Source organism: Scophthalmus maximus, chromosome 16 (genome assembly GCF_022379125.1).
Source record: "Scophthalmus maximus strain ysfricsl-2021 chromosome 16, ASM2237912v1, whole genome shotgun sequence".
Lineage (NCBI taxonomy): Eukaryota > Metazoa > Chordata > Actinopteri > Pleuronectiformes > Scophthalmidae > Scophthalmus > Scophthalmus maximus.
This window is the reverse complement of record NC_061530.1, coordinates 19,649,462-19,673,172: the sequence shown is the minus strand read 5'-3', so window position 1 is coordinate 19,673,172 and position 23,711 is coordinate 19,649,462. Positions and strand designations below refer to the sequence as shown.

The following is a 23,711-nucleotide window of genomic DNA, read 5'->3' as shown; positions in this document are numbered from 1 at the left end:
CCTCCCGGGGCCTCCGGGCCTCGGGGCCTCCGGGCGGGACGACTCATTCAAGGAGGGGAAAGAGTCACAACCTTTACTCTTTAATGAGAACATGTTTCTCATCTGGAATTTCCAAGTTCATCCCTGAGTTTGGAAAAAGCAGTTGAATCATGTGCGATCCACTGGAACGTCCCGTCTTTCACCCTTGGTGTGAATATGTGGTTCAGTTTAATATTAAAAAAAATATCTAACAGCCGGTTAACACATTTGTTTTTTGTTAAATTTCATCCAATGAAGTCAGTGCAATTCTCTTGTTAAAATTAAAATTCAGTGTTATAATGATATTATACATGTGTGTATAACTGCAGATTTAATGTCATAAATCTAATGTTTTCTCCTCCTCACAGCACCAAGAGGGAAAAGAGGCTGGAAGACGTTCTATGTGATCCTGAAAGGGTTAATTCTCTATCTGCAAAAAGTAAGTCGTCCAGATTATAGAGTGTATTTTATCTATATATGTGTACTATATATACTTGTGCCGGTAAAAATAAAATTCTATGACACTATGTGAGAAGCAATTGACTGCATCATCACCAGTTATCAAAGAATCATAAAAATGATCGTCACTTTACTGTAGAAAGACTTTTCTAACTTTTAGTTCACGTTATTTGTTCTTATGAGTATTTTTATTATCTGTGAATATCTGTCAATTTTTGCTTGTTCAAATTCTCTTTTACAGAGAATGGAATTTATATAAATATAAATATACTTATATTTATGTATTATTGTCTTTCATGGAGGCCACATTGTTTGTATTCCAACAAAACCCGGCCACAGTGTTCTGTGGACTGGAATACGTTTTAAATCCAACCGACGACGAAACCAGAACTCCCAATTCATTTAGCATCACAATCAACTTCCAGATTTGGGCTGTTAATGTGCGGATTTGAAATATATATGTGTTTATACATGTTGAGACTCCTCTGAGTGAATCATGGGATTAAATGTTCTCTGTACCATTGTTCTTTACAGGGGGAGTACCGGCCCGAGAAGCAGCTCTCTGACGAGGACCTGAAGAACGCCGTGTCCGTCCACCACTCTCTGGCCATGAAGGCGTCAGACTACAGCAAGAGGCCCAACGTGTTCTACCTGCGGACCGCGGACTGGAGGGTTTACCTCTTCCAGGCACCGTGAGTCAGAACCGTTTAATGATGACCAATGATGAGACATGTTGAGAAGACGCGACAGACAACGTTGGTGCCCCCCTAGTGGTTCCAGGTGGTATTACTGCTTGGTTCGCTGTCGCAAAGACGCCGTTGAGGACGCATGTGCTTTTCCTCAGAGCTCCTGACGAGGTCGTCAACTCCACTTTGGAGTTAACGGAGGAAGAAGAAAGAAATTTGTTCACTGAAGCTCCTACTTTGTTTTCCGGCTCCTAGCGGCAGCGTTAGGCTGCATGTTGGCGTGAAACAGCTGAGCATCCATCCAGCGTCATGCTCACAACATGTGGGTCCAGCTGTGCACATGTGCCCGCCGTGGCGTTCAGAGCACACGCTATAAGAGCACACGGATCAATGACACACACACACACACACACACACACACACACACACACACAAACATATACGTGTGCTGAACAGGATACGTTTCTGAGTGTTAAGAGCAAGCTGAAAGTGTGTACCGTGTGTGTGTGTGTCTGTGTGTGTCCGTGTGTGTGTGTGTGTGTGTGTGTGTGTGTGTGTGTGTGTGTGTGTGATAGCAGCATCCAGGAAGTGGCACATGAGTGGCCACATGTTTCGGCCCCCCAGGAGGGAGGCTCTGTGCTCCAGTTGCAGCCAGCATTTGTCCCAGATACTGTACCCCCCCTCCCCCCCCCCCCCCCCCCCCCCCCCCCCCCCCCCCCCCCCCCTTCATCTCCCTCTCCTCCTCTGGGATTAAAAGCAAGGCTGTCTTCATTCAATCTGATATTTCTCCTGGGCCCCTAATGGGTCTGTTAGTGTAAAACCGCCCCCCCCCCCTCCTTTTTTTTTGCTCTCATGCATTAATTGGTCCCCAAATCATTTTTTTTCTCAGCACCAAGGCTGCGTTTTCCCGATAATGATCCCTTTGAAGTTGCGGGGCCAGTCGAGCGTACAGCCCCGATAATGTGTGTGTGTGTGTGTGTGTGTGTGTGTGTGTGTGTGTGTGTGTGTGTGTGTGTGTGTGTGTGTGTGTGTGTGTGTGTGTGTGTGTGTGTGTGTGTTGAGGGGGTTTTTGCAGATGTGTTTGTAATCGCTTGTCGTGTGTGTCTGTGCGTCGCAGGAACGCGGAGCATATGCAGTCCTGGATCACGCGGATCAACGCCGTCTCCGCCATGTTCTCAGCTCCTCCTTTCCCGGCGGCCATCGGCTCCCAGAAGAAGTTCAGCCGCCCGCTGCTGCCGGGGACGATGTCGAAGCACTCTGAGGTACCGCCGCAATCCAGACCGGAGCCGAGAACCTGGACATCTTTCAAGGATGAAAAACAAATAATGATTTGTTCTCCGACGGAATTATTATAGTTAAAATGTAAACTTTCATGAATAAACACTCCGTTGAACACAGATGTTATAAATGACTAACGGGCGCTGGTGGGTGTGATCAGTCATTTCAGTCCTCGAGTCAAACTCTTGAGAAAAGTCTGTCTTTAAAAGTGAAATCTTTTTTCAACACCTGCTTTATTAGCAACCGCCATGTTCACCACGAACACCGTACATCAACAACAACGTCACATCCTGTCCGACCACAATAAAGGTCTTCCTTTCATATTAATGGGCGATAACACGTATGTCACATTAGCTCTTATTACACCAACAGGATATGATGCAAATGCGACCCAACAAAATCAGCAAAAAGCCTGAAAAATAATATTTTTTCTTTGACATGACATGGTTTTCACCGTTGATCTTGTGTTTCCAGGAGGAGCAGGTCAGATCCCACGAATCTCGGTTCAGAGCCCTCTCCGCGGAGCTGACGGAGCTGCGCTCGTATCCGCCCGACCGCAAGGTCAAAGGTCGCGAGCTGGAAGAGTACCGCCAGCGAGACGAGTACCTGGACTTTGAGGTGAGACGGACCCCAACGAGATAAAGGAGCTCACCAGCTCTCTCAAAATGTCCGAATCCTAAAAACACTCTCTCACACCTCTTCTTAGAAAACGCGCTACGCGACTTACGTCATGCTGCTGCGGGCGAAAATCCGTAGCGGTGAGGAGGACCTGTCGGTGTTTGAGTCCAAGCTGCTGGAGGACAACGGGCTGCAGAGGGCGCACTCCAGCCCCACGCTGCAGGACAGCAGCCTGGCCAGCCAGGCCAGCCAGGCCAGCAGCACCAGGGACGGGGGCAACAGCAGCAAGGCCAGCCAGGCCAGCAGCAGCAAAGTCCGCCAGGAAGGCCAGAGACACAGCTACCGACAGGCCGTGAAGAAGTGAGACGGGGGGCGGGGTTCGGCGCCGGGAGCGGCAACGGCGCTGCACCGCCAGCGGCAGGTTGTCTCCCTGCGCAGGTTTTTATTTGAGATCCAGGAGGGTTTGGAGCTCTGCTTAAAGGGGGGGGGGGCTGGTGTGAGGGGTCTTCCCCCCGCCACGCTCTCCCCCTGACCACGACGCCCCCAAAACCCGGCACCCCAATCTTCTCCTCTGACGGAGGGAGGTGCCGATCCGGAGACTGGCTGGGAAACTCCGGCGAGGGTGTTGGTGCGGGAGGTGGGAGGTGACGGAGACGAGGCCTCTTTGAGAACCGGGTGTTCGGCGGCGGACTCGCTGTCCTGTGAGCTGCAGGAGGGTTGAACGGGGCAACACGCAGGGTCCCACGTCCAGCATCCTTCTCCTTTTGTTCCTTCTCTCCCACCTTCGTTCTCCACCTTTCGCTTCGGGACCAAACGCGTTCGCACATTGTCACGCTTCCTCTGACTGATTTGCCGCCACTTCCGGTTTAAGTGCTGCGGTTGTTTCTGAACGTCGCCGGGGTCTGACGGAGCCATCGCATTCCCTCATCGCCGTGGTGCGTTCACATTCCATTGCAGGGAAGACGGACGTTACAGCTTTTTCAACTCCCGCGTTCGCAGTTCACTGGACGCGGGAAACCACGGACAGCGTTGAGGAAGCGTTGAGAGTCGGTTCACGCGACGGAACTGCGTCTCATCAAACTCGCTTCTGTCCCGTGACTTTGCTTCTGTTTCTCTTTTTTCTTCTTCTTCTTCTTCTTCTTCTTCTTCGGGCCGAATGTTGTTTTTTTTCCTCTTCTCCGCATGCCTGCATCCGGCACACGGCTTCTTTTAACCCGAGAGCAGCAGCAGTTAGTTTCAGTCCGTTCAGCTCCTCGACATGCGTAACCTTCGTCTGCACTTATAGCCTATTTTAAGCGCTCACCGGGCAGAACCCTGAATGTTCATGTTTTTTCAGTATTTCTACAGTATTTTACAGTCGTTTGTTAATGTTGAACATACTCCTCCCGTGTATGTCAAGTGTACGATGAAATATGATATTGAAAAATATATATGTTACCCATACTCTTTGTAAACGCCCAGGATTCGTTGTGTGTGTGTGTGTATATATATAACGCGACCGTTCGCTTGACGCTTATTTCGTAGAATATATTGACAATATATTCAACGCACTGTTGTGAAGATGCATTTTAGGCGCAAAGTCGACATCTTGTAATAATCATGTTTTGTTCTTTTTTTTTTCTTTTCTTCGTACACGCTGGTGGTAATTCAGCACAATGTTTGAGTTAGTTACGGTTGAAGCCCGTGTACTTATCAAAGATTAGTAAGTGACCAGAGAGCGTTCGTGACGCCACGTGGTAGTGGGAAAGTGTTTTTCCAAAGAGTGCATGAGTGGCTGTGACCTGGTAGCATGATTTTAACGGGATCAGGGTCGGAACTTGTCAGACATGCATGAAGAATGCGAAGTATGTAAAAAAGAAAAAGAAAAGAAGGAAGACTGTGATGATGTGAACTCCTGGTGGTCGAACCGTGTAACGTTGGAGGACGTGAGTCTCTGGTTGCCATAGCGCTCTATATTTAATGTATAGCCATTTTCTTACTCAGGCTTTTTAAAATGACACCTTGAGCAGCCGCAGTGCCGGGGTCCCACCAGCAGGGGGCGCAGTCCACATCCACCCCGCGTCCTTTCAGCCCTTATAATAATCAGAAGCTGCTGCACCTGCGGTGAATATGCACGGAGGGCACCCGCCCACCTGAGGAGTGAGTGTGTGTGTTTGTGTGTGTGTCTGTGTGTGTGTGTGTGTGTGTGTGTGTGTGTGTGTGTGTGTGTGCATGTGTGTGTGGCCTCAGTCTTGCTCCTGTCAGCAGTTTAGACCTGAAGCTTTTGTCAAATTAATCAATCACTCAATCAGAATATTAATCCGCAAGTATTTTCATGATGAATTTATTGATTAAGTCCCAAAAGGGAGGGGGGGATACAAATATTCCCCAGTTCTAGTTCCTGATTGACTTTATTTTAAACTGAATGTCTTCACATTTTGTACGATCTGAAAGGCAGTTGGCTGCAAGAATTGATTAATCCCCCTTATTGATTCATGTGTAAGTTATTTTTGTGATTTTTGTCGTTTTGTCTCTAAAATGACAGAAATTCTTTAAAAAAAATGTCTTCACATATGTTGTTGTTGTCCAAACGAGAGTTCAGCACCACGAAATATTCTGTTCATGATTGTAGTAGACAAAAAACAAAACAAGTAATCACTTCAACATAGGTGTTTTGTTTTTTTAAATGATTAATCGATTAGTTGCTGATCAACTTTTTGTCAGTCGACTGATCGTCGCGGCTTTGAAAGGAAGAAATACATTTTAGAGAAATGATCTCACCATTAGGTTCACCGGCAGGCGCTCTGGAGCCTTCGCTCGTGTCACACCATCTTCTCCAGTGCAAACACACACACACACACACACACACACACACACACTCTGCCAAGGTGCCATGAAAATATTCGAAATTATCCCCTTTCTGTCCCTCTCTTTTTATCTCAGTCACTTTTTTCAAGAAAAAAAAATAAAATTCCAAACATCTTCTCACATACGAAGACTGGTTGATTTTATTTTGACTCTAGAGACAAAAAGCAGAGATTTAAATTTAAAAAATCTCCACTTGACCTTTGGCCTCTTGAGTTATTTTTATTTTCACTTCACAAACGAAGGATGAATCATAGTTGGAATTTGAGTCACAGAATTGATAATTTAACTAAAAATCAAGCTCAACCATTCTTTTATTTTTTTTATTTGTGTACAAAATGAGGGTTTCTGGATTATTCTTTTTAATTTTAATTACATTCTTTTTTGCGCTGACCTGAGGTCCAAGAAGTGACACACATGAAGTGACCATGTGGTTTGAAAAGGAAGACAATTGGCAGGTCTCCTCCCTCCCCCTCCTCTCCCCTCCCTCCCTCTCCTCCGTCTCCCTCCGCATCAGACGGCGGCCGCAGCATCTCCATGGCACCCGTTAGCGTGGAAACGGGCTGGTTGCCCTGACGACGGCTCTGCGATGCTCGACTGAAAGTCACCTCGCTGTGTAGCGGTGGATGTTACCTCTGTTCCAGCAGCAGTGCACGTGCACACGCCTGCAGCTGCAGCAGTCAGGGCGAACTGTCCCTCGTTCTTTTTTTTTACATGACGGCCTCATTTTTTGAATGTGACATGTAAATAAAGCATGAGGTAGTATTATGGCCTGCGTTCGTTTCTATTATGGTTAGAGTTATTAAATGAAGGCTTGATATAATGTATAAGGTTGACATTTTATTTTTCTCTCTGTCCTTGAGCTCATTGGTCATTTTATTTTTATTTAAAATTTAATTTTTTTGTATTCATGTGAATGAAGGACGTGGCTGTACAGTGTTCACTGCTGTTGTGTTTTTAAGAGAATGGAGCCAGGTCTGATCTGTTTAGACTGTTCAAGACGAGGCAATGTTCAGTTACAGCTTCACACACGGCGAAGCGACTCGTGTCACCGCCTTGTCGAAGGAGATGTTGTTTGTGAGCTTCTCATGTTGGGAGGCGACGAAGATGAAAAATAAAAGTGTTTTGAGAGGTTTACTGCGTCCGTGTAGAATGTTACTGTCTGTACTTTTACACAATTCTGAGGGATTTCTACTTCATTACACTTCAAACACATATTGTACTTTATCCACCATTATATTGTTTTGACAGATATAAAGTTAATTTTTACAATTAAGACCTTAATGAGCATTTAAATGTAAAACTGTTCAAATTAGCTCAAGTGACAACATTAAAACGGCGCCAACACAACAACATTCTTCATCATTTTAAGTCAAATTATCCATTTTACTAATATCAGAGCATTTTCATATTGAGGTATTTATTGTTTTATAAGGACATGGATAATTTTTTACTCTGAGTAAATACATATGGATTTTGCACAAAAGAAGACGAATAAATAAGTTGTGGAATAGAAGCTTTACTTAATCAAACACAACAGCAAACTGAACTTCTTTGAATGTTTTGACCTATTACATGGACTTTTTAACTTATAGGCAAATGTATTCATAATGTTATTAATCGTCTTTATTCATTTTATTTATTTATTATTGTTTTAAAACAAATACAATAATAATAGTAATAATAATAATAATAATAATTTTATTTATATAGCACCTTTCTGAAGTAGCTTCACAAAGTGCTTTCACAAAAACATACAAATCACAGACAATTGAAATCATCATTCCAACAATAGGACGGTTTTCAGGTCACATATCTGAATAAAAATAGATATAAAAAGACGACGTTGCATAAAAGCAAGTCTAAAAAAATGGTGTTTTAAACGTGACTTGAAAGAAGTCATAAGAAATTAATAAATCGTATCAATAACGAGATCAGAATATTGGACAGTGGTGCTCTGTTGACCGGTAAAAACACTTCGAACAGTGTTGCTGAGTTGTGTTGCTGAACGAACAGTGTTGCTGAACGAACAGTGTTGCTGAGTTGCGTTGCTGAACGAACAGTGTTGCTGAACGAACAGTGTTGCTGAGTTGTGTTGCTGAACGAACAGTGTTGCTGAGTTGTGTTGCTGAACGACCAGTGTTGCTGAATGAACAGTGTTGCTGAGTTGTGTTGCTGAACGAACAGTGTTGTCGAACAGAGCGGAGTTGTGTTGCTGAACGAACAGTGTTACTGAACGAACAGTGTTGCTGAGTTGTGTTGCTGAACGAACAGTGTTGTTGAACGAACAGTGTTGCTGAGTTGTGTTGCTGAACGAACAGTGTTATTGAACGAACAGTGTTGCTGAGTTGTGTTGCTGAACGAACAGTGTTGCTGAATGAACAGTGTTGTCGAACAGAGCGGAGTTGTGTTGCTGAACGAACAGTGTTGCTGAATGAACAGTGTCGTCGAACAGAGCGGAGTTGTGTTGCTGAACGCAGCCCTCGTTTCATTTCGTTTCGTTTCGTTTCGTTTCGTTTCGAACGCGCACAGCCGGGGATTCTGGTGACGTCACACAGGAAAGTACACACACACAACATTCATGGCGCAGCACTGACCTGAAAACAACCACACTCACTCTCTCTGTCAGGGACGTGTCCACCGACAGAGGCTCATGACATCGTCGCGGGAACAACAGGTGAGTGTGAGCGGCTGCTCGTCTCGGAACCATCCGCTCGACAGACGCTTCACCGCCGCCGGAGCTTTTATCTCCGGACGCCGGAAAAATGCCACTGAGCGGCGCCGGCTACTTCCTGGTCGGTTAGCTAAACATTAGCAGCTAGCCAGTGGCGCTGGTGTTCCAGACTGTTTGTGTGTGTGCGTGTATTCATTTTAAAACCCGCTCCCTGATAGTTAAATGCGCAGTGTGATGATTAAACCGCCTGTTTTGCGGAACGTTGGCGCAAAATGGCAGTTTGGACAGCGCCAACTGTGTTAGCATCGAAAGTGAACTAGCATTAGCTTTGGCAGGCAGCGGCTCCAGGACATAGTCGCGTCCCTGCGTCCGATTGGTTTCGCCCAGGAATTTAAAAAAAAAAACACGTCGACGTCGACATCTGTCAATCACCACGAAGGTCTTGGAAATAAAAGGTATAATAATATTGAGCTTTTTTTTTTTTTAGTCCAACTGCATTTGAAGGTTATCGATCTTTATGTCGATGAATCGATTCGTGCGTGTTGAAACTTCCCCCCGTCTTCTTGAAATCCAAAAACATTTTCACTTCACCATCGTTCATGTCCCAGTTCAAGCATCGACCTGTTGTTTGAGAAGCCAATAATAAGACCAAAGAACGTAATATTTAGCATGCAGACAATGAATGAATGATTGATGGCATGTGATGTGATGTTTGCAGGTGTAGCAGTTGCAGCCATGGAGAAACCTCCCTTCAAGCAGAACCAGACCTGCGGGGACTGGGAGCTGAAGAAGCGGCTGGGGATGGGCAGCTTTGCCCGTGTTTACCTCTACGAGCATCTTGTGAGTGTGGGACACGTGTGACCGGTGTAATTCATGTGACACGTAGCTAAATGCCTTTAACATCTGTTATCACTGTACTGATCAATTCTGACAGTGCACAAGAAGAAGTATGGTCGTATGCAAAAAGTCTGGGCCTAAATTTGTTAATATCTTCTGCAGCAAACAGACTTAGATGATAGGAAAGGAAATCCAACATTAATTGTAGTATGTGTAGTAAAGTGTGAATTCCTTATTCAAGCTGCTGAAGTCTGGGAATTTTCCTGAAATGTTCCAGACTTATGTCTGTATGTGGGAACGCAAAAAGTTGCTCTGGACATTTTCCCGAAACTTTTCCCCGTCAGCCCCCTTGGTAATGTTTCCGGTGAATGTCCGAGTGAGAACGTCTCCGGGGGATTCACGGCGACAGCGAGTTGCCGCCTGAATGTTCCGGAAATGTTTCCCGCTGTCGTGAACCCGCTTGACGTTGACAATCTCCTGCTGCGTTCTTCACACGCGAACGTCCAAACTGTACCAGACACAATTTTTTTCCAGACGTTTCCAAGAGTTCACGTCTGAAAAACGGCGTCAGTCTGTACTTTTTACTTTACTTCCTGCCAGCTGAGCCGGGAGGAGGTGGAGGATATATTCTTTTGGGGTTGTGACGCAGGAAACTCTGCACAGACAGACAGAGGGAAGAAAAGTTTCCACCGAACATCAGCAGATTCAGGAGGGAAAGGTGCCATGATTCCACAAACAAAAGTGAAAGTGAAAAGTTTCTGCGACAGGATAAAAATCCAGAGCGGAAAGCTTTTGGAGTGTCACTAAAAAAATTGCCTGGAAGCTCTCTCAGGAGATCTCGATCCTGGGAGAGAGTGGGTTGAATTTCATCCACCGAGAGTAGAAAGATTCCTACTCTCGGTTCCTACTTTGTGGGGAAAGTGTTTTATATCCTCATGAACTAAAAACGGTGCATTAATATTTGAAGCAGTGTTGATGTTACTGTCTGTTTGCAGGGGTTGGGTTTCTTAAATAAATATCTAACTATTTGACTCAATGGGAATCCTTCACAAATACACACAACCTGCGATTTGTTTTTGACTGTGTGTGTGTGTGTGTGTGTGTGTGTGTGTGTGTGTGTGTGTGTGTGTGTGTGTGTGTGTGTGTGTGTGTGTGTGTGTGTGTGTGTGTGTGTGTGTGTGTGTGTGTGTGTGTGTGTGTTTATAAAGTAACAACCGGTCCGTTGTGTGTTTTGTAGGAAACGAATGAAAAGATCGCTGTGAAAATGTGCAGACTGGAGCTCACGCCGGGGAACAAGGACCGGTGGAGCAGAGAAATCCAGATCATGAAGAAGTCAGTGCTCAAATTATTCCTCCGTTTTGATTTAAAGACACTGTACGCTGATACTCTGAGCTATGGAAGATGTGGATTATTAAAAAAAAAATGGTAATGCAGATCTGACTCCTCCTCCTCTTCCTCCGTCTCTTCGCTTAGATTAAATCACATAAATGTCGTGACGGCCCGAGAAGTCCCAGACGAGATGAACCACATAGCCTTGAACGACCTCCCCCTGCTGGCCATGGAGTACTGCTCCAGAGGAGACCTGAGGAAGGTGAGTGGCGCCGCAGTCACAATAATAATAATAATAACAATAATAATAATCCAGCTACGTTTTAAAAAATGCCACTTCAACATCCTGGGATGTAGATTCACTGCCGTGTGACAGAAACGCTGTTTGTCTCGCCCGCAGGTTCTGAGCACACCGGAGAACTGCTGCGGTTTGAAAGAGAGCGAAGTTCTGTCGTTACTCAACGATGTTGGTATGTCCTTTTTCCATCTTTTTTCTTTTCCCCTTGTGTGTGTGCACCTCGTGATTCAGTCAGTAAGTTTAACCGCTGACTCGTTGCTCTAGGATCTGGTATCCAGTATCTGCATGAGAACAAGATCATCCACAGAGATCTGAAGCCTGAAAACATTGTGCTGCAAGACATCAACGGCAAGGTGACCTGCTACAGACGTTTTGTTTTCTCTGCCTCCTCTGTTGTTTACTCTACATCTATGTCACATTCACTTCTTCTTCTTCTGTAGCTCGTTCACAAAATCATCGACCTGGGTTACGCTAAAGACCTGGACCAGGGCAGCCTGTGCACCTCCTTCGTCGGCACGCTTCAGTACCTGGTACGATGCACCGAGCTTTGTGTCGTCAATGTCTCATGAATTTAAATCCCTTAAATCTTTCTTCCTGCTCTGACAAATGATAAAACGTAGAAATGCTAATGGACCCTCTTCCTCTGCAAGTGGAAAACTGAATACTTTACTGTACGTTAATTTTGCTGACGCTTTTTGTCCAAAGACGTACAATCATCATTGCCATGCTCTGACCGGGAACCGAACCCCAACCTTCTGCCGGCGGTGTGAGCCACCACGTTGACGTGTGCCTCTTCTTCCCTTCCAGGCTCCCGAGCTGTTCGAGAACAAACCGTACACCGTCACCGTCGACTACTGGAGCTTCGCTACCATGATCTTTGAATGCAGCTGCGGCTTCCGTCCCTTTCTGCACAACCTCCAGCCCGTGCAGTGGTGAGCGGAAACATTACGTGTAAAGTTTGTGCCTGAGCAACAACGGGAGGTTGGTTGTTGTAGTTTGTGCCTGTTGACCAACACAGTCGGCGGTTGTAGCCGCAGCGACGCAGGTTCTTTAAAACACAAAGCGCTCGATTGTCTCCACAGAGTCGCAGCTCAGTCGGACGTGACGAACACATTGGTAGATTCCGTGTGACGTTGTTTCCAGCGTCATTATGAATTTGAAAAAGATGATCATCGTAATTTCAGAACTTGCCTCAGAATGAATTTATCTTTGGTACCACAATAAAGCAGTGATGGTAATGTCTTTGCATTGAAAACAGGAGCTGCTTATGGTTAAATTTTCTATTGAATAAAAGCGGTTTATCTTCAGTTTTCATGTTGCACTTGACGGCAGTATATTTTTTTGATATTATTGCGGCTTAAGGTGTCACATGTTGGGGTCAACTGACTGTCAACCAAACCTTTCATTGTTGACATGAGATGAAAGGAGTTCAGGGCAAATCACAGCTACATCAAAAAAAGGCAACAGCAAGTTTTAATCCTTGTTCAATCCACGAGTCACCGATTACAGGAAAAGCCTGATTCACAAAATGCAAATTAACAAAAAGATTGTGAGGTTGAAGCCTCACACACACACACACACACAAATGTTACTATGGCAAAAAACCAACAGTCCAACCTCCAAAATATTAAATTCACGAAAAACGTAAGACCAAGAAAAGCAGCATCTTCTCCCATTTCATGGGCTGATAATCAAAATGTTTGCTACTTTTGCTCGACAAGAAGACAAAACACGATGATTAAAAATAGTTGCTGATTATTTTTCTGTCGATCGACTGATGTTTCAGCTCCAATCGTTCTGATCGCGTCTCTCTTCGTCCGCAGGGCCAGCAAGGTGCAGAACAAAGGCCCACTGGACATCATGGCTGTGGAGGACGAGCACGGAGAAGTCCGATTCTCCACCAACCTTCCCTACCCCAACAACCTCAGCAGGTGGGAACAATGCAACCACTAACATCCCTCCGGGCAAAATAAATAAATAAATAAATATATATATATATATATATATATATATATATATACACTCTATCACAAAGTCTGTGCCCATGTCTCCTTTAACACACATGAAACTCGTCTGTTTTGACAGGACGCTGTTGGATACGATGGAGGCTCTGCTGCGGCTGATGCTGCAGTGGGATCCCGTGCAGCGAGGGGGCAAAGTGAACGCCGACACCAAGAAGCCACACTGCTTCGAAGTGATCGAGCAGATTCTGAGCATGAAGGTGAGGAAAGTGGCAGATTTCATCTCAAGGTTACAACATCTTTTCAAATCTGAGCTTGTGAATCAGCTGGATCTTTTAGCGACGGTTAATGGCCAGAGATCATTTAATGATATCATGAAAACGTAGATGGTCACTAGTAATGATACGATACCTTACGATAGTTTTTATTATCCATATCTAAAAAACAGTTTCTCATCGTCTCCTTGACAGAAATGTCTTGGAACAACTTGATTGTTTGATACTGGTTTCTTGAGAATTTAAAAAAGCTGTTCCCATTTGACTAAAGAAGCTAAAGTTCTGGGGGGAAAAGTGGAAATCTAATTGTCCTTGAAAGACCTTAACCAGACAAAAATTCCAAGATGTTTGAAGATTGCTCAAATCTGACTAGATCTTCAATGTCAATTTTTCAGAATTTGATACGAGGAAGAACATTTCTTTTTGTCCTAAAGCGAAAGGGCACTGATTGTACATGTTAAAGTTTATGTTGAGGAGAAATGGAGAAGTTTTGAAACACCGCTCACCCGACTTTAGTTTTGAAAACTCCGGGGCCTTTTTCCTCTAGTGTGATGTAGGTTTGTTGTGCACGTAAATTGAAAAAAACACAGTTGGCGGGAAAGGGAGGAAAAAATAGAAGCTTCTGAAATGCCTAGTCAGACGTCTGGTCGACACTTCGTCACCATCTCACTGGAGGTTTTTAAAAATGGGATGAGAGTTTATCGTGTCTCTTCTCCTCTGTCCCTCCAGGTCGTCCATGTCCTGAACATGACCACGGCTCAGGTCCACTCCTTCCAGCTGACGGCAGACGAGAGTCTGCACAGTCTGCAGAAACGCATCGAGGCCGAGACCAAGATCGAGGTGGTGAACCAGGAGCTGCTGCAGGAAACGGGCGTGTCGCTGGACCCCAGGAAGCCGGCGGCGCAGTGCGTCCTGGACGGAGTGGTACGTTTGAATGTTACACTGACATCTGGATCTGGATGTGTGAAACGATGTAGAGAAAAAAGGAAAAGATGTTTGTGTCAGTCTGTGTACACTTAGTGACGGTTTCCTCGTGTCCCATGCAGAGAGGCTGGGACAGCTACATCGTCTACCTGTTTGACAAGAGCATCACCAAGTACTCTGGTCCCTTCAGTGCCCGACAGCTGCCGGACAAAGTCAACACTATCGGTTTGTTTACTGTTACTCACTCTCCACATCTCCATCTTTCTCTTTCTGGTCTCAGTTTGTCTTGACAGTTGTAAAATATATTGTATAGAAGAAGGTGTGTTTTTTTTATTGGGATGAATTCTGTCATGATATGTGATTGGTTCGGTTTGTTTTGTTTGTTTGAGGATTCCTGACAAAGTTCTGCGTTGTCATAGTTTCTTCTTTTTTTATCTTTTGCAGTCCAAGAAACGAATTCCCAGCTGCCGCTAGTGGTGCTGAAGAAGGTTTGGGGTGAAGCGGTGAGCTACATCTGTGGTCTGAGGGACGACTACAGCAGACTGTTCCAGGGCCAGAGGGCCGCTATGTGAGTCACATGACCGATTCCTGCAGTCTATCATTTCTTTTCAACCTCAAACCTTGTGAGGTATATTCATATTCAACTGGCAAATGTAAAATAAACCGTTAAATACATCAAAACTCTTAAATTAGGATAACGAGTATCTTGTGTTTGGATTTTTTGGAGGTGGGGAAGCACTCTGCATGTTCGTATTACCTCCTCGATTGTGTCTTTAACATTCATCTCAGCCTGTTAGTGTTTAACCAGTAAACTAAATATCCTGCCTTCATGCCATCAAAATTTTCCTGACTCTGTGGTGAGGTGACAGAAAAACAGACAGGAAGTGCAGCGGCCACAACAACAGGACTGTTAAAGAAAAAGCTGATGCAGAATTTAGTTTCTTCGGTTTGTTTTCATATGTGAAATGTTATGCACTTATAAACTGAATGTCTCCTCTTCCTCCTCCTCCTCCTCCTCCCTCTCCCTCCAGGCTGAGCCTCCTGCGCTATAACACCAACCTGACTAGGTGTAAGAACAGCATGTTCGGCTTCTCCCAGCAGCTCAAGGCCAAGTTGGACTTCTTCAAGAGCAGCATCCAGTACGACCTGGAGAAATACAGCGACCAGATGCACTATGGCATATGTGAGTGTTTACTGGCAGCTTTTTTTTATTGTTATTATTATTATCGGAGAACATTTACCTATGGGAATGTTTGACGTATCGTCGGTGTTTGTCCAAAGCCTCGGAGAAGATGCTGAAAGCCTGGCAGGAGAACGAGGAGAGAGCTGCTGCTTTTGCACAGGTAAGAAAAACTAAAAATATATACGTATATAAAATATTAAAATGGCCTGTGGTGTTTTGCCGTTCTGCTTCCACCCCATGTCCCGTTTGTCAGTTAGTCGGTTTGTCAGCAGGAATTAAGCAAAAAAAAAAAATATTCAGCGGGTTTCAACAAAACTTGGTGGAAGGAGGGAACATGGGCAAGAAAGAATCCATTGGGGTCTCGGGGCAGATATCAGGAATTTTTAATTTCTTTCTTTAACATTGAGAGATGATTTCCATGGAACTAATTCATGGATCTAGATGGAGAGAAAAAATCTGGCATATTTAGTGGAAGGATGTCTATGAATGTTATGATAAAAATGTAGTATTTAGATCTGGTTTCATCGGAGGACACTCAGACGTTTTCCTCTCCACTCGGTGCCGTTCTAACTTTGATTCCTGTTTCGTCCTGCAGGTGGCAGAGGTGAGCCACCTGGACGACGAGATCATGGCGCTGCACTCGGAGATAGTGGAACTTCAGAGGAGCCCGTATGCCCGGCGTCAAGGAGACAAGATGGAGCAGCTGTGAGTGTTAATGGAGACGCCGCACTATAGGTTCACACACGTCACGTCACGTCACGTCACGTCACGTCACGTCACGTCATCAGCAATCGTCTTAATCTCGTTCGGTCGGACAGAGGACGGTGAAGTCAGTTGATCTGTGTGAACAGTAACACATTTTGTGAGAGATTTTCACTTCAGGTTGAAATTTTTATTTCGAGAAAGAAACAAATATCCTGCACAAAAAAAACTTTTTTCTATCTTTCCTCCGAGGTGGTCGGTCCCAGAGTTCATGTTCATGTCGCAGTAACATCAGATAAACATTTGTCGTGTTACGAATGTGCAGCAGCTGCTTCCCGAGAGGAACCAGACACAAGCTATCTGCTGTTAAATGAGCTGAATGGATCGTATTAGTGTGAATATTGGATTTTATTGTGATGTAACTGCAGGCGGTTGTGCTTTTTTTGCAAACAGTCTGCAGTCCTTTTCACAGAGTTTTAGATATTGCTGGTGTCAGAAAGTCACGTATAACAGTCAAACACCGAGCATCGGCCGCCTCCAGAGTCTCGACACTGAACCAGACGAGGGAGCGGCTATCCGGTAGCGTCGAGTTCACGTTCGTCTCAGCCTCATGATCGCAGAACCGCAGTCGTGCTGGTTAATATAAAATGTCGCGTAATACACAGCCGCACTTTTAGCTTCAGGAGTAGTGTTGTCTTGTTGACTCACGTTGAAGTAGCTGCTACCTAACTGTAAGCTAATGCTACCTGAGCCCTGTAGAGAGAGAGAGTTCCCACCACAGTTAAAGCTCATCGCTCTTCGTTGTTGTTGTTGGGTTTTCTTTTTGGACTGTGCGGGTCGGGCCTTGTACTCGCAGCCGAGTCGTAGCGTTGGGTCGCTGGCTCGTCTCTTAAGGAGTTGGGGAGTGATGGTTACAAAAATCGCTTACGTTAACACGACGGTGATGTTCACGTCGCCTTCAGCTCTGACACCGAAATCTGTGTCGTCATCATGACAAGTTCAAAAATCACTTTCTCATACCTCTTTTTTGTAAAGAAAGAACATTTTCTTCTGTGGTTCGGTGGACTCTCACCACCTGCCGCTGCTCGATCCCCATTTTAAAAAGGTTTCTTGTTTGATAAACACAAAACGTCCTCTGTGCTGCTGTCAGAAGCTCCTGCTGGTGTGATCTCAGTGGCATTTGAAACATGCTACATCAGACAATACCCTGCTGTTGGACAGACCTGGAACTAACACAGCTTTGTTTATTGTTCATGAGTTAAAGATAAAGTCTTTGGTCTTCCAGGGTTTTTAAAAAAGACAAATGTGTTATGTTGCAGGGAAGAGAAGGCGATCGAGCTCTACAAGCAGCTGAAGAAGAAGTGCAAGAGTAAGAAGTTTTTTTTAAATGAACTTGACCTCATAGTTCAAACATTTAAAATTGAAAGCTTCTAACTGAAAAACATTTTTATCTGATGCTCGTCCTCTCAGCGCCTGAGCTGGACGTGAGCAGCGACAGCTCCGAGATGGTGAAGGCCATAATCCAGACTGTCCAGAACCAGGACAAGGTCCTGAAAGACCTGTACACACACCTAGGGTACGACCCGGAACTTTACAGAGTCCCTTGGATGTTTTTAAAATGTATTGTCCTGTATGAAAACTCTCATTCGGCGCCTTATGTTCTATTTTAAGGTTTTAATTTGTGTCGTGCCTCCCCCCTCTCCCCAACAGAAAGATCCTGATCAGCAAACAGAAGATCATTGACTTGTTTCCGCGAATCGAGAAAACCCTGGAGAGCATCAAGGACGCAGACAACACGGTGATGCAGATGCAGATAAAGCGACAGAGAGAGTTCTGGCATCTACTGAAGATCGCCTGTGTGAGTCTCTCTCTCCCTCTCTCTCTGCGCCCTCTCTTGTCCCGCCGTGGTGATTTCTCAGAAACTTGAGGGAGTTTCTTTACTTCACTTGGTTGTTTCTAGGAGGAAATTATTTTTTCTCCTGAGGAGTTTATGGTTCAGTCTCTACTTTCAAGTCTTCTTCAGCACAGCATTATGTTAATTTAGTAAAATATGTTCTAATTTAGAGTCAAATTTAAAGCACCGTATCTATTGGGGCATGGATACAATGTGATTGACAGCTGGTACCGTCCAACAGGTGCACGGTTGCAGGTGTAGGTGGAGGTCCGGTTGGTTGTAAAAAACAAACCAAGATGGCGTTGGAGGCTTCAACTGGCTTCAGCTGACGTGTCCTAATTCACTCAAAAGCTAATTATGACAAAAACACTTCATACCTTTTTATAAAAATTAATTTAAAGTCTGCATGGATGTAAACAATGAGCAACCACGAGATGATCATTCTATTTTTATTTTATTTTTTACGACACTGTGTCTGGGTTTATGATTTATCGATGCTCAGCAAATCATCTGATGCTGACGAACCTGAACATAACGATCAGCCTGACCTCCGCAACCCGTCTGCGACCTGTCTGCAACCCGTCTGCTTGTGTTGGTGACGCATTCCTTTCATAAACGGCATGAAATATTTCCTGCCACTTCAAGCCACAGCAGCTCTTAACTGTACATTTGCACTCGGCACGGCGGCAACGCTCCGAAGGTTTTCCACACCTGATCGTTTCTCCAACATCCGACGTGTTGACGACAAGAACCGACTGCTCCTGTGAAATCCCCCAAGATTGAGGAACTTTTGATTAACCGCCTGTTGATCGACGGATCGACTTTTCCTGCCTGGATCAATATGAGCTTGTTATTTCTTTCTCTTTCAGGCTCAGAACTCGACCCGGAGCTCGATAGCGGCGAGTCCCGACTCGTCCAACCTGCTGCAGGTCTCTCACTGGTCGCAGTCGGCGCAACCTGTCAGCTCCCCGCACCCGCTCACCTCCCTGCCTGGGCCCAACGACAGGTAACGAATAAGAACCGTTGATTAGTATTCCCCCCTCCACATTTTACCACATCTTTTGGATCTATGATCATGTACAACACAGACATTAGACTTTATAACATTTTACAAATGGCCACCGGTGTTAACTTCTTCAGGTGGTGAAATATTAAACATGTGAATATTAAATTGTTGTGTGTATGCGTGTGTGTCTCTGCAGCGACGCTGCCCCTCGTCTGCTACAGGAGAACCAGAAGTACCTGAGTCAGCTGACCAGCCTGATGCAGGAAGCTGCGGTCGATCAGACCAACAGCATTGTGGTGAGTTCACTGCTCTCAGTTTTTTTAGTATTTTCTAAATCCCAATTTGTTTTCCTCTATTGAAAAAGGTGTCTGATGACACTGGACGTGAAAGAAACAACCAACAAACCAGATGAGACATTATAGACCAGTTTTAGTCTCAAAAACGTACAGAATGTGGTGATGCTGAGAAAGTTTTTTAGTTTCTTTTCATCGCAAACCTCATTTTCCATTGAGTTATGTTTCACCATGAAAAGGGTTTTACAGTCATAACAAAAACATATCAAAGCTATTCAGATTATCAGTTTAAATTATTGTTAATAAATACAGGTTATGATCATCATCAATACACGGTCGAAAAGGTTTTTCAGATCAATTTTTAAATATATCAATGTGATGTTGCTCCAAACGATTTTGTCTGAGATGGAGCTGCTTGGTAAAAAAATATTTGTAAAAACAAAAACATTAAAAAAAAGCCAAGGAAAAAAACCAAGCCAAACGTGATTAGTGGAGATAAAAATATTTGTTAAACATTTTTTCTTTGTGATTCTGTTTTGTCGTCTCGAGTCTTAACAAAGTGGTTTTCCTCTTTCAAGGACCAAGACTGGAGCTGGACAAAATACGAAACTTTAACCACAAAACTAAAAAAGCGAAATGCGTGAGACCCCCGTCCTCCGCTCCCGGCCCTCGTGCTCCGAGTAACACTAAGGACTGAACACGCTGTGAACGCAGCAGAACGCCGCCAGGACGTCGTGCGGTGTCACGCGGCCTCACGGATCTTTTCTTAACAACGCTTCTTCTTTTTAAAGAGAAAGTGGCGTCTGTCCACAACCATCGTCTCACATGGCGGAAACGTTTGATCGACCAATCTTCTGTTTTTTCTACGAGAAAACAAATGAAGCCGTGTCTCTCTGCTCCTTTTTTTCTCCTTTTTGTTGCTGCACAATATTTATCACCACTCATAAAAACTGATGATGTTCATTTTTACTCTGAGCAAAACCTGTAGCATTGGATTTTTGGGGGTTTGAGTTGAGTTTTTTTTTTATCACGAGGAAGGATATTTGACAGAAACACGGGAACTAGCTCGGCCTCGTGGCGTGCAAGGAAGAAACAGGAAGTGGTCGCGGGCGGGTGGGAGTGGGTGTGGGGGGTTGAGGAGGAAATTACAATCAAGCAAACAGCACTTTGATATTCCCAAGTATCTCTTTGAAGAGACGGAACGTTCCAGGCTGCCAAACAAAAAAACGAACGCTCGCAGGATTCAAAGTCACGACGAGACGGTAAATGTTCTTCTCACACTCATAATCAATTTCATACAATTTACTATCAACGTTCAGGCATTTAGATTCTGTGTTATTTTTGAATAAAGTATAATATATATATGTATGTATATGTATCATAGGCAGAAGTGGTTTTGTCATGGCCAGCCATTATGTTCACACAGTGTCTGTAGTGAACGTCTTGTGTGTTCACGAGCTGCGTTCACGTCGCGTCAAGATGAAACGATACTCGATGCTCAAACAATGACGCGATTCATCGATTGAGAGGAAAATATTTTGCAGCTATAAATTGTTTACAGATATTTTTAATCCAAAAAATACCAAACGAGGATTTGACACTTTAACAATAAAATGTTATACTAGTAATTTCTGTATCTTTGGGTTTATGATTACCATGAATACAAAAAACAATTTGAACACATCACCCGAGGCTCTGAGGATGTTATTTTTTAGCGTTATTTGGAAAAAATTAATAAAACATTTAGTATTTTTTGATGAGAAAAAATTTCATTGCACATCTCCACAGTGTGGTTCTCCTCAGTTCATGGTGACCTTATTCAATAAATATTCTGGACTAAAATAAGCATCATAAAAAAACTATTGTTTAACTCTTTGATCGGCTGAATGCATTTAATTCTACATTATCTTAGAACAGTATTTTAAGAGTCTTGATTCTTCCTTGAGCGCTTGTCTCGTGCCATAAAATGTACAGCAACAAACATTTACTGTAAGATTCCTTTTTTTAAATATATTGCCTAATCATTTTCTCAATATAATGTCCAACAAATGTTTAAAATGCAAATGTCCTGAGCCCAAGGTGATGTATTCGGATTATTGTTCTTCCATTAAGGGATCAAAAACCCCAAAGATATTCAGATTACAACGATTTAAAGCGGAGAAACTCTCACGTGAGAAGAATCTGGGACCAAAGGACGTTCAGTGATCGATAAATCATATTTGTTCAATACGTTGCTGTCTGAATCGATTTATTCATCTTTAAAGTAGCTTTTCAGACAAAATCTGCAAACATTCGACGGTTGCAGCTTCTCAAATGCGAGAATTTGCTGCTTTTCGTTATTCTGCATCGTAGGAAGTTGAATATCTGAGACCAAACATGAGATTTGCTGATGTTCTCCGGGGCGGTAGTAAATGTTAAGGATGAATCAGCAGACTAATGGATCAGCAGACCAGACTCCGGCCCAGATGACGTGAACGCAGCATTTTTCACGGAGGTTTTGAGACGAGGCTGGTTTCACTGTAGCACAGTCGGCGTCGTCCACCGCTGATCGTCGGTAGACGAAGTGATCGGACGTGAGGAAACCAGGAAGAACCAGGAGAGTGAAAGGAGTCGGCCGTCGCGTGTCATTGGGGCCGGAGAGAAATTAAACCTCTGAGTTTGTATTTATGAAGTTGAAGTGCAATGGAGAAACATATTTTTATATTTAAGTAACTGGGTTTTGTCAGTTTTCTTTGGATTTTTTTGACTTATTCGTTTCTATCGGACGGTTTTTAAAACTTGTCTCTGAATGTTTTGATTTTTAGAAATGTCCTTGTATAAAGTTCAAATGTTTGCCTGATAATAAAATTATAATAAAAAGACTTTGGCATGAACACGGTTTTTGTCCTGATTTCAGACGACCTGTCATTTTGATTTTCAGGCAACAGAAAGTAAAAGGTCGAGGCGGAATATCATTTCTGCCGGATAACTATATATCCACTAATATTTTTTTTTAGCCAGAAACAAAAAACACATCTGATAAGACTTCCATGATTTTTTTTGTTTTATTTCATGAACAGTAATAACATTTTTTTTTTCCGTGGTCGTGTGTCCAGCACTTTGTTTTATGACCAAATAAAAAATCAACTGCAGCCTTTTTTAGTTGTTTGAGCTAATAACTTTGTGAAAGCTTTAAAATAAATCAATTGGAGTAACAAAACAAAAATGTTGTCATACCGAGCTATCGGCCAACTTCAGCTGCTTCAGTTCAACCGAGGATTCATAAGGAAAAAACTAAGTTATGGATCAGAAAAGTCGATATTTATTTCGTTCTCATCGCTTCAATTATCATTTGATCCCTTCAGGTTTATACCCTGAGACCTCATGGGGGGTCCTGACCCCCAGGTTGGGACCCGCTGATGATCAGTTCCACATTTCACAAACTAAAACCAGGTTTAACAAGAGCGGAGCAACTTTCTGTGGCTGAAATAAAATTTAAAAAGTCCACAAATAAAACCCGGTGGTTTCTTTCTGCACTTTGTTTCATCTCCTTTTATCTCGAAGGACGTCGTGACGAACGAGGTCAAATCTGCAGCTGCGATGACAAACCTGATGTCATCACCTCAACATGACATGATCGAGGAAACGTTTAGAAAAGTACAGCTGCAGTTTTTCCGGCTATAAAAGAAAAGAAGAAAAGAAAAAGAGAAGCTGGAAACAATCAAGATAATTTGACTCAGCTCTCAAACTGAGTGAATAATGGTGAGTCACTGAGCTCTGCAGATTATCTCCATCGCTTCTTCCTTCCTTCTCATGAGCCCTTCCAAAAAAGATAAGCAGAGAAAAAAAGAAGTGTTTTTTCTGGTTCAGTTGAGGACTCGTCCGTTTCGACCACGCGGTCTGGTTGGACTGGTTTGACTCTGATTGGACTCTGGTTGGACTGGTTTGACTCTGGTCTGACTCTGGTCTGGTTTGACTCTGGTTTGACTCTGGTCTGGTTTAACTCTGGTCTGGTTGGACTCTGGTTGAACTCTGGTCTGGTTGGACTCTGGTTGGACTCTGGTTTGACTCTGGTCTGGTTGGACTCTGGTTTGACTCTGGTCTGGTTGGACTCTGGTACGAGTTGCTGGGAAGTCTTGTGGTTTTCTCGTGCACTGGAAAGTAAGACTGAAACACCGGAGTAAAAGAAGGATTTTGTCATCGCATACCTTCTCCTGCAGAACAAGCTGAGACAAATCCTCGTTGTAGAACAAGCCGCGCTCATTGTGAACTGTGTGTTTTATGAGCATGTCGGTCGAGTGAATCAGAGTGAATCACACGAGCTGTCGGTGAGAAACTAACCCCCTGCTCGGGCCCACATTCCTTCAACCTCAACTCCTCCCGTCTGACCGCTGATACGATCTTGCATTTATGGTTAGATTTATTCATCTGACAGTAAATAGTTGTGGGGGTG

The 23,711-nt window shown here is 44.0% G+C and overlaps 2 protein-coding genes across 4 annotated transcripts in view; both read left to right on the top strand.

Annotated features, from left to right (window-relative positions):
• The window catches only part of LOC118287802 (PH and SEC7 domain-containing protein 1-like), a 57,674-nt gene extending 50,636 nt beyond the window's left edge, over positions 1 to 7,038 (top strand). For all 3 annotated transcript variants that reach the window (XM_035613367.2, XM_035613368.2, XM_035613369.2), the window contains 5 exons: positions 387 to 457; positions 1,012 to 1,169; positions 2,281 to 2,425; positions 2,916 to 3,059; positions 3,148 to 7,038. In XM_035613367.2, coding sequence (XP_035469260.2) covers positions 387 to 457; positions 1,012 to 1,169; positions 2,281 to 2,425; positions 2,916 to 3,059; positions 3,148 to 3,423 — 794 coding nt within the window. In that variant the 3' untranslated portion in view covers positions 3,424 to 7,038. The remainder of the gene's footprint in view (positions 1 to 386; positions 458 to 1,011; positions 1,170 to 2,280; positions 2,426 to 2,915; positions 3,060 to 3,147) is intronic.
• A 1,387-nt stretch (positions 7,039 to 8,425) lies between these two features.
• LOC118287850 (inhibitor of nuclear factor kappa-B kinase subunit alpha) lies at positions 8,426 to 22,152 on the top strand. Its single transcript, XM_035613428.2, has 22 exons — positions 8,426 to 8,580; positions 9,296 to 9,417; positions 10,652 to 10,746; positions 10,888 to 11,005; positions 11,144 to 11,213; positions 11,306 to 11,394; positions 11,482 to 11,571; positions 11,849 to 11,973; positions 12,865 to 12,972; positions 13,127 to 13,262; positions 14,007 to 14,201; positions 14,324 to 14,426; positions 14,646 to 14,769; positions 15,233 to 15,384; positions 15,483 to 15,544; positions 15,980 to 16,089; positions 17,406 to 17,455; positions 17,557 to 17,662; positions 17,797 to 17,944; positions 18,850 to 18,986; positions 19,183 to 19,282; positions 19,858 to 22,152. Exons 2-22 carry the CDS (start codon positions 9,313 to 9,315, stop codon positions 19,921 to 19,923), a joined length of 2,289 nt encoding a protein of 762 aa, XP_035469321.2. The 5' UTR covers positions 8,426 to 8,580; positions 9,296 to 9,312; the 3' UTR covers positions 19,924 to 22,152.
• The last annotated feature ends 1,559 nt before the right edge of the window (positions 22,153 to 23,711 follow it).

What these genes read in the sequence shown, in the direction of transcription:
- LOC118287850 (XM_035613428.2), top strand. Translation starts at nt 9,313, where the DNA reads ATGGAGAAACCTCCCTTCAAGCAGAACCAGACCTGCGGGGACTGGGAG. An exon ending in AACCTCCAGCCCGTGCAGTG is followed by an intron (nt 11,974 to 12,864) that starts GTGAGCGGAAAC and finishes CTTCGTCCGCAG; the next exon opens with GGCCAGCAAGGTGCAGAACA. An exon ending in CTGCCTGGGCCCAACGACAG is followed by an intron (nt 18,987 to 19,182) that starts GTAACGAATAAG and finishes GTGTCTCTGCAG; the next exon opens with CGACGCTGCCCCTCGTCTGC.